The sequence below is a fragment of the Mizuhopecten yessoensis genome, unplaced genomic scaffold, assembly GCF_002113885.1.
Source record: "Mizuhopecten yessoensis strain PY_sf001 unplaced genomic scaffold, ASM211388v2 scaffold3053, whole genome shotgun sequence".
NCBI lineage: Eukaryota > Metazoa > Mollusca > Bivalvia > Pectinida > Pectinidae > Mizuhopecten > Mizuhopecten yessoensis.
Genome location: NW_018404852.1, coordinates 117,320 through 128,237, shown reverse-complemented (window position 1 = coordinate 128,237; position 10,918 = coordinate 117,320). Strand labels below are relative to the sequence as shown.

The window sequence follows — 10,918 nt, the reverse complement described above, 5'->3', positions numbered from 1 at the left end:
ACAAACAAATTGATGAGACATACCACAGTGAAATCGAGGATTCGGTGGGAGGTTGAAAGAGAGTGGGAGAGAGAAATTAAGGGGGTGGGGGTGAGGGTATAAATAGAGAAACAGAGAATTAATCAAATCTTCCCGTCCTACATTGAACATTTTGTACTGATTTGGCAATTGTATTATTATCATCTGAAGAAACACTAGCGCCATCATTACAGAGTAAGTTTACATCAATAACAACATCATACCATGCTTAATCTGTATATCTATAATGTTCTATATAAGTTCTGATATAGGGGACACCGCATGTGTATAACTGCATGATGACGTTTCTATCCGAAGGTATATAATACAGGAAATCAGGCACTGGACAGTGGCGGCGGATCCAGAGACCTATCTGGGGGGGGGTCAAAATTTCCAGGGTGGTTCCAAGTGGGGAAAAAATTGAGGAAAATGGTGAAAATACATGATTTTTAAAGAAAATTCTTAGGGTGTGGAGTGGGGGGTGAGTGTCCTGAAGCCCCCAAAAAAAACTCTGGATCCGCCACTGCTGGATACTTCCAAACGTTATTCCGCAATTGAGAAGTCAGACAACTTTCCTTTTGAGAGAATTTTTCAAAGAAAATTTCGATCGCAAATTTCATCTAAACAATAAATTTATCGTTTTAAATCTGGATGAAAATAGTGAAACGGTATATAAACATAATTATACTCAGATCCTCAATGAGTTACATAGATTACCCAAAAAATCACCGAGACTTGGTACATTGGTATAATTTTGGAGATCGGTGCATCAGTTTTATAAGTGTAATATTTCATAACTTGAACGTCGAGAGACGAATTGTTCAAACCTTGGGAGTCAAATATAAACTTTGCTATTCCGCCAGAGACGTACTGAGAAAATATCACGAAAATGGGAATGCTCAAAGAAATCCTGGAACGTATTGTGAATATCATATTTTTTATTATTCAACTGATTGCTTGATAATATGAAGAATCCCTTTAGACAAAAGAAAGCATATTGATTAAATATTGAGTCAAACGTTCGTGAACCCCATTCCTTTAATGACAGAAAAATTGCATTGGTGCAATAATGTTTACTCAAACAGAGAAGCAACCTATATGTAATTTTACCCCCAGTAATAAAAACGCGTAACACTAGGAGTATAAGTATGCACCGTAATGTGTGGCTAAGTTGTCTTGTCTATTTCATTAGATATAGATGTATTGGGAGGGAATACTTTCGATATTTTCATTCTTTAAACAAATACACTTCTTTCATTTTTAATAGGAAATAAGCATACACACCACCAATTTTTACATTTCACCCATCTGATGAATCAGCGTGTTCAAGTCTTACAAATTCTAGTACTTTATCATTGAACCACCTGATCAGATATCAAGTTGTATGGATTTTGGTTTGCATAAAATGTAACACAATCTGTGACTGTGTTTACGCTATTTATTTATGCATTATTACCTTGAAGATTATCCCTATTCATTTCCCCTTTATCTAGCCTGATGACGTTGTTGTTAAATGGAAAATTGGAAGACACATAATCTACGTAATCTACCCCCTTTCCCACCTGCTGACATCCCTTTGTGCAGATACATACAGATTCGACGTCTCTGCTTTGTGTTTTGGGCTTCCTGCTGTCAGCACTGGACACAGGGTGTGTTTGGTGTAATTTACCTGTACACAAATTTCACACCTTGGTATAGATTACAGGAGTAGATCGAAATGATTTATTTGTATATTTTGTAATGGAAAAAAAGTTTAATATCATCACGGAATTCTAAGTACGTGCACGGAATTAGATTAGTCCGTGGTACGTGATATCATAATTCAATTAATTTCTCGAGATATATACAATTTAGCACTGCATATAAGTGTTGCATAACATTAAACGTGTAACTGCTTGTCGGTATAACGTTGTTAACAATTGGAGGTGGCATTTTTACTGGAAATTGATTTTAACCCCTTAATCGTGTAAAATTACTCTTTTACACATTAGCTTAGGTCCAGATATAGCTGTACAAAATTATGAGGTGCCTGTGACTCTACATTGGCAGGCTAAATTCATATAGGGCATTTGAAGGTGTTCAGATTGTATGAAGATAATAAACCCCATGTGTGCTGTCCCTCAACACCTGTGTCATTCCAACTAAGTAAAACGTCAAATCCCGTGTATTATCATAATTACCAGATTGAAAGGGCACGTCCTCATTAACTCATGATCAGTATTGTAGATAATTTCCAAACTGCCAACGGAATTTATTTTAATTGTAAAGAGCAGGTTATCTTTCATTTGATCATTAATTAAAATATCCCCGTTTGATCAATTCCGATTGCTAACGGAAATGAATCTAAGGTTGTTAAATGTTTTTATTTATATATAAATCATAAATATATTAATAACTATAGATGTCATTGATGGAGTATGTGTGTGTGTGTGTGGGTGTGTGTGTGTGTGTAAAGAAAAACGACAAATCAAAACAAAGATTAATATATTTAATTTCGTTTATAAGATAAATAGCACGTGTCTTTAATTGGCACGTGTCGTCAAACTTAAACTTTCTTGCACAACACTGTGCATTGTACAATGCCACTGTACACAGTTCAATGTATGTGCTGTGCACTCAACCCGGAATGGCTGTTTTCTCAAAGAACTCCATAGGAATAACGCTATTTCTAGCTTTTATGCAAGATCAAAAGTTTAAAGGGCATTAAACTTTGATTATCATTAATTGAAAATAAAACTTGTCTTACTATCTTTTCCTATCTTTAGAATGACAGAGATTTTTGCTTTTGAACAAACTTAACTTGTGGGTACCCTAAATGGAACAAATGTTTTGAAGAAAAATAATAATATTTCCTATTAGGTTTCTGGAACACCATTTTTGTTTTTACTATAATAAAACAACAGAGGTCTTAAGATTTCAATTAATGTATTTTAAGGTATCACCAGAGCGTGTGTCTATTAACAGAGGTCAAAGGGACTCCATCAAAAAGCAGCAAGTATTTCTAAAGATTTTTTTTCAGATTGGATTCTTCAGGTTCAAGTATGGATTATGACAAGTTCTTTTTACGCCACCAAGGAGAGTTTCTATGTGACGTTTCGATTACTAGTACGGTATGTACACTGTCACCTACCTCAGATAAATGACCTGTCCAAGCGGCAGATAAAGGAAGCCATCTGGATACGCTGCATTGGGCCATATCTAAATCGAGATGTGGGGACTCATAGACTCTTGCACATCTATGACCCAGTATTAAACAAAACGTAGCTGAATCGAGTCATTTGAATACATACATAACAACTAGTGTACATACGCTTACAGCGTAGCCGAATCGACATCGATTTTGTGGACAACTCGTACACATTTTACACCTTTGTGTACAAACGCTTCACTGGTCACTTGTCTGATTAAGGTGACTGTACATACCGTACTAGTCATCGAAACGTCACATAGAAACTCTTATTGCTTGTGTAAAAAGAACTTTTTATAAAGCAGCTAGTAGACACGCAAAATAGAGTATTATATTGGTCATTTATAAAGTGTTAACTAAGATACAACTAGAGAATGGTAATAAATGGGACACCAAATAAACGAAATGAAACACAAAATTTCAAAAGTCTGGGTTGGGTAACAATATTTCAATACGAGGCCCATTCAATAAATTCTGTCACCACACAGCTCCAGTACGAACGGACAATTCAATACTTTAGCGCCTTGGCGGCCTTCCAAAACATTTAAAGAACAATACACGTGCACATTTTCGACATCATCCGAAAAGAATTGAACAAGTTATTCATTGTTAATTGGTATGCATCCGGAGACTAGTAGTTACTTTCAATGCTAAAATGAAGACTGAGACAGAATCTGAAGTATGCTCCTCCATCGAAGCACAGTGTGCTTTACAGAAAGCACCTCTGTTCTCATTGAGAACAACTGTTTTCATGTAGGATGGATGAACAAGATAAAGAATGGTAAAGGTGACATCTAAAAGGACACACAGCCAGGTAGTTGCAGCATCAAAGAAAAACTTATAGCTTCTGTGAAAACAATCATTAAGATGATGGTCGTGATACTGTATCTGAGAAAGCTCATATGGATGGCATTTCAGAAGGCAGTTCACATCCTATTCTGACCAAGCGCTTGCAATTAAAGAAGCTTTGTGCCCGATGGATCTCCAATTTGCTGACATCTGAACAAAACGTCAAACGTTTGAAATGTGCTAAAATATATTGCAAAAGCATGATAATTGCGATTCAAGAGAGCTTCAAGAGAGTAACATACAGGGGATGAGAACACCAGAGGCGTATTAATAATGGTTATCAAGAGATAAAAAGACCAGTGATTGCAAGACGTATAAAAAGCACCAAGAACGTTTTGTATACCATGTGTTTTTCAATTCTAGATGGCATGTGGATCTGATACCATGCACGGAAGGGAAAACTATAACTGCTAAGTTAAACACAAAGTACTGAAGTCTGTCAAAAGATTATACATAAAAAAGCGTCCAAGTAAAGTGTTGAATGGCATCAAGCTAATTCACAACAATGATTCATCACCCAACAACAAAATTGTACAGGCGTTTGTTTAAGCAAGGGAAGATAGCAATGACTGACCACCCAACCTATTCACCAGATCTAAGCCCCTTGGACTTCTTCCTGTTTCCATTACTAAAGAAAAAGCTCGCTGAAAAACGGTATGCCTCTAGGAGTGCTCTGGGCAGTGTCTTGCAGGTATACCAAGGGGAGACCACCGCGCAGCGTCAATGTCATGGATAGCGCGATCTCAAAATACGTTCCTGATAAGGGGGATACCTCGAAGGATTCTAATAGAAACAAACAATCAAACTATATACATCATATATATGATTCCTGATACAAGCGACAGAATTTATTAAATGTCCCTCGTATTGTATCTTATACAACGTGTCCAGTAAACGTCAAAACATGTTTCGAAAAGTCATGATACACGTCAAATAAATTATGGTCCTTCATATTTCATACGTTACGATGCATGGAAAATAAAAGAATGTTTCCTTATAAGGCATAATATGTAGAAAACAAAGATTCTATAAAAGTTTAAATACATAACTATAAATATGGCTCCGTTTAACATCGGCTGCAGACCCTTTCCACAAGAAGGTCAGTATGTCATCTTTTCATTAAGCTTGAAATTGCTCACGATTTCGACTAAAATTTGTTCGTCCATGTATTCCTGTATCTGCAAAGAAAAATAGGAATATACATGGTCGATCATTGGTAAGACAGTAGTTACTACAGTGAAATAAGTTATTATAGTATTGCAGAATTTGGAGATTACGTGTATATCAAGAAATGAGATAACACACAAGCTACAGAAAAAAAAAATCAAAATATTTCAAACAAACAGCAAACGTTGCATAATCATGTGAGAGAAAATGATGTAGATCTATCTTTTAGAATGTATTGTTTGCAAGTATTTTGCATTAACTTTAGTACAGAAGATATTGAACGAGTTCTCGCACAGATAAACATAAACCGACGAACCGAATGATGTTAACCGTTTACCTGGACGGTTGGCTGTAGATATGGCGTGCTCATATACGTCGTACGGAGAGCGCTTCTTCTTCTTTTTCTTCCTAGATCATACAGGGAAAAAAGGTTTGAAAATACCATAGTCAATATTTTCTTCAATATTTAATTTGGTATTAGCCAATCAGTATGAAGAACGGGAACAATTGCCATAAACTAATATTTTTATTCTCGTAATACTAATAAAACTTTGTTCTCACAAATTGTTTTACAATTGTAGTCGACAATATTTGTATGATAATAATTAGTTACCTTACGCAAACAACTATACTCAGGATTAGGATGAGGACGAATACACCACATATCCCTATAACAGTGAGGAGGAACGCAAACGATATCCCAGCTCGTGCAGGCGAGTCATTTTCGTCGGTAGCTGAGTAATGAAAATAAATTAAGTGATCATAATATCTTTTTAAAAGATTGTTCTTATGTATGATATGAAAGTTGTTTACGTTCAATAAATTGAAACAGATTACTCAAAACATATCTATTCTGTATATCCCAGACGGACATGTTGACATCAATTAATTCACAATGCATTCATATATTGTGACGTTCATCACGATAGCATGTGCACTGCGGGCTCGCCAATCAACTTAACTGCTAATCTATTGCCCTTCTATTGCATAGCGTTCTTGTACATAGAGTTATTTCATTGATACAAAGGCCTATGTATTATGTGTATACCTACATTTGTAACACGATTCGCCCGTGTATCCCTTCATACATCCTGGTTCTTTACAGACCCCCGTGATGTCGTCACATCCGGTAGAGGCGCAGTTACACGTATTTTCGCAGTTATATCCAAATTGTTGTCGTTCGCAGCCTGTAACAAGTGGCATTGGTATTTTAATTTATCAGATTAAGTCATAATACAATGGCGTTGATACAAAAACACTGGTTCTGAGGATGTGTAACTTACCTCTAAATTACTTTTCATCTTACGCACTAAAACTTTTTTAAACATGTAGTAAATAGTAAATAATCTTTTAGTATTTACCTTGTACCGCAAAAATGAGTTCCGATGATAGATTTCCGATTGACGTAGTGATCAATCTTAATTGAATAATAGTTTTACCATTACTGCATGTTTGTCCCGAATAACCCATTTCACATCCGGGCGTGTTACACATTCCTGTCACGTGATGACACCCCGGCGTCTTGCAGTGACATTCATGCTTGCAATTCTCTCCAAAGTTCGTTTCCTCGCAAGCTGTAAAATACGTTGTTGTTGCAGATATATATCACTAAATTCAATACTAAACCACATATTAAATCTTACCACGGTGTATTTGCAAACATTTAAATTTCACTTTTTCTTTGACCTATTACTTACAATATTCCATTCCTAGTGATTTCAAAATTATCACTCATATCTTAATGAAGACTATAAAGATTAATATTCAAATTTTAACAAGACATCTCTTTTTGTAAGTTTCAATGTAAAATTGTTTTGATGTATACGTAGACTTTACGTACTAAGTTCACATGCTGAACCAACGTAGCCAACTTTACATCCGGGTTTGTTACACAGTCCGATGACGAGTTCACATCCGGGGGTCGAACAGTGGCACGTGTGATTACAATCTGGGCCAAAAGAGGTATTGTCACAACCTGAAGATAAAAAAAAAAAAAACCGTTCGTTATGAGAATTTGCATGACAATGACTCCAATTGTCATTCATTGTAATCCGAATGTACAGAATCTGCGAGCTTTACTCTTTCCTAACCACGAACAATTCAATAACACAAGCGCATTACTTATATGTATACATATTTACCCTGGTCGCATTTTGTTCCTCTGTAGCCTGCAGTACATCCGGGCACGTCACACACGCCGTTATTAGGGTTACAGCCAGATGCACAGTGACATTTTTGTAGACAGGAATTCTGACCAAATTTGTTTGCCTCACAGCCTTTTTAATTATAGAAACATACTTATTATCGATACATTTATTTCATGTTAAGTATATTTCTTTGTGTAGATGAATATTTTTAAGAAAAAAACTGCGGAATATGATTCGAATAGGATATTTACACATGATGTAAGTTGCTTTATGCTTTTCTTGTCGCATTTCCTATTAACATTTTTATTCAATATAAAAGTTATCTTGAAGTTATAACATGCCCTACAGCTTCAATAGCCCATATTTAACTGACTCCAAATACTCATAATAACTTACCGAAGACTCTGAACTCTATCAGTTCCACAAATGCCTCCGAGGAGCTTCCACCTTCTGAAGTCGACTGGTCATTGTAGAACGTCACATACCGGCCACTCTGTGCGCATGGCAGTAACACAGGGTTAGGGATAGTATTTCCCGTGTCGAAGAGACATAAAGTTCCAAACCGGAAGTCGGAGACATTGGACACAAAGACGTGGAATCTGTGTGGACGAGTGACTGCAAAACGACAGAATGAGATAATAATGTCTGTGTATAACTTCATTAAGTCTTAACTTTGGAGCTATCCGTTGTCCTAGATCAGCGTCACACCAATACATATTATAAAACTTGTCAATTGTGAAAACGCAACATCTTTGTCTATTTCCGTTCTCCTTTTTATATCCATGTTATACCTTTTCTCTACTTCAAAGAAACAAATTTTCGTATCGGCTGAATATGACTTAGTGTTATAGATATCAAAGGAATAGTTTGCAATATAGCATTTTATATTTTGCTCTGTCAAATTTGTGTATCACACGGAAATTGAAACATAAAGTCCAAACTCTACATCGAAACAAAACCAGATCAACCGGAGCACATGAGACACCAAACGCAAAGACCGCCTACAGTATATCTTAAAAGAAAAACAATGCAATTCTGCACGGTATTTGTTTCCTGCACCTTGGGTCACACGCCGTAATAACTCTCTTAAAATCAGGGAAAGAATATAGGTCACAAACGATGTACGACACACCGACAAGTATCAAACATGGCGGACAACACAACCTTACAGTGGGAATCAGGTCATGCTGCCCGCCACAAAAATTTCTCAGCGTCAACAGATGTCTGTCATTTAAAAACCAAAACATCCTGTCACTAATTACAAGCTTTAAAGTAACTAACCAACTGTGGTATGTAAACTCCATAAGCACATTGACTGTTGATACTGGGGAAAGGATAGCTAGTTATAGTGAACTCGTAGACGCCAAAACAACCGCCATGGTTGTCATTAAAAGAAATAATTGTCTGTAACCACAAAACATTATCACAATATCTGAATGCGAAATGAAAGCATCGCGAAAGTATTTTATCTCTTCTTCTTTTTTGTCCTTACAAAAAGGTAAGAGAAGTGGGGTATACTTTGAGTAAGAAATACCGTGTCTTTAAAACAAATCTTCCACTTATTTACGACAAAACTTTCTATAAAATAGATGATCACGTGGACAAAGTCTTCGTCAGTGTAACTGTCCTTGCTGTAGTGTTATGTTTACAAAATAAGGTACCTCTATTGACAACAGCATATCTTTATATGAGACAAACAAGACTGAAGTAGTATTAGTTTGAAACCTTTGAGACGCAATTAGCCAAGAACGCGGAATGACGGTATGCCGTTTAAAGACGTCAAATGTTATATTTTAAAAATAATGGTGCTTCGAATTTGTTTTTATACTATTTCCTAGATTAATTTTTGATTGCTGCGGGAATGAGTATGAATGGATATGTGATTAAATGAAGAGTCTTTGTTCAAAAATTATAGAGGATTTTGTTTTAAGAATATTTATTTAGGAATCCAATAAATGAACAGAAAAACTGCATATTATATAATTATTAACATTATCCAACAAATTGAATTCTTTACGTAGGAAGTTTATGACTTAGTGTTTAAAAATGCATTTCTTGTTCATCTGGTACAATTATTTTATAAGGGTGGCTCTTAGAATTCCTTAGCTTGAAGTTTCGAATATCTGAAGAAGGCCCCTAATAGATAAAACACATCCGAAAACGGTATCAGCAAGTTTATAAAGAATGGTTGGAATATCCAAATGAAATCATGATTACAACTTATTCATATGTACTCACACGTGACATCACACCGGTGTAACACCTCGACTTCCTGTATACGGGCTGCGAACCCAAGGTCGACCTGGAGCCACGCCTCGTTTTGGTTTCGAGCCGTCAGGGAGAACGTGCTTCCATCGCCATCAACTGCGTCATGCGCAAGGAACATATTCTCTGCATAGTTACTGCTTTGTGACGTCACCGTAGTACTACGACGAGACAGGTTCTCTGAAGAGGAACGAGTTTCTTATAATTATGACTAAACCGTCAAAATATTTGTGATTTCAAAGTCAATACAAACACGAAGACGCTGCCATCGATCTCCCCCGCTCGCAGTGCAAAAGCCATTAAAACCATGAAGCGTAAAATACAGGTCAAAATCAGCATCAGCAATATGCATTCAGTAGAGCAACCCTAGATACACAATTGATGCAAATATAATCAACATAGCACTTAAAGTAGGCAAGATATAGATGAGAGCAATTCTTCTTAACTAAGTCAATGAAGCGTAAAATATAGGTCAAAATCAGCAACCGCTCAGCAATTCAGTACAGCAACCCTTGATACACAATTGATGCAAGTATAATCAACATAGCACTTGTAGTTGACAAGATATAGATGAGAACAATTCTTCTTAACCTAACATGAGGATGAGAGCAATTCTTCTTAACCTTACGTGAAGATGAGAGCAATTCTTCTTAACCTAACATGAAGATGAGAGCAATTCTTCTTAACCTAACATGAGGATGAGAGCAATTCATCTTAACCTTACGTGAGGATGAGAGCAATTCTTCTTAACCTAACATGAAGATGAGAGCAATTCATCTTAACCTAACATGAAGATGAGAGCAATTCTTCTTAACCTTACGTGAAGATGAGAGCAATTCATCTTAACCTTACGTGAAGATGAGAGCAATTCTTCTTAACCTTACGTGAAGATGAGAGTAATTCTTCTTAACCTAACATGAAGATGAGAGCAATTCATCTTAACCTAACATGAAGATGAGAGCAATTCATCTTAACCTAACATGAAGATGAGAGCAATTCTTCTTAACCTTACGTGAAGATGAGAGCAATTCTTCTTAACCTTACGTGAAGACGAGAGTAATTCTTCTTAACCTAACATAAAGATGAGAGCAATTCATCTTAACCCTACATGAAGATGAGAGCAATTCATCTTAACCTAACATGAAGATGAGAGCAATTCTTCTTAACCTAACATGAAGATGAGAGCAATTCTTCTTAACCTATTATGAGGATGAGAGCAATTCTTCTTAACCTAACATGAGGATGAGAGGAATTCTTCTTAACCTAAGATGAGGATGAGAGCAAT

At 36.2% G+C, this 10,918-nt stretch overlaps 1 protein-coding gene across 1 annotated transcript; it reads right to left on the bottom strand.

Moving 5' to 3' along the window:
• Window positions 1-2,516: 2,516 nt before the first annotated feature.
• Window positions 2,517-9,754, bottom strand: LOC110446930 (multiple epidermal growth factor-like domains protein 10). The gene is made up of 9 exons (XM_021492276.1): window positions 9,607-9,754; window positions 7,765-7,983; window positions 7,363-7,497; window positions 7,062-7,196; window positions 6,661-6,795; window positions 6,274-6,408; window positions 5,835-5,955; window positions 5,559-5,629; window positions 2,517-5,232 (listed from the first exon to the last, which is right to left on the bottom strand). The coding sequence occupies exons 1-9, from the start codon at window positions 9,752-9,754 to the stop codon at window positions 5,174-5,176; spliced, it is 1,158 nt and encodes a 385-aa protein (XP_021347951.1). The 3' UTR covers window positions 2,517-5,173.
• Between the last annotated feature and the right edge of the window lie 1,164 nt (window positions 9,755-10,918).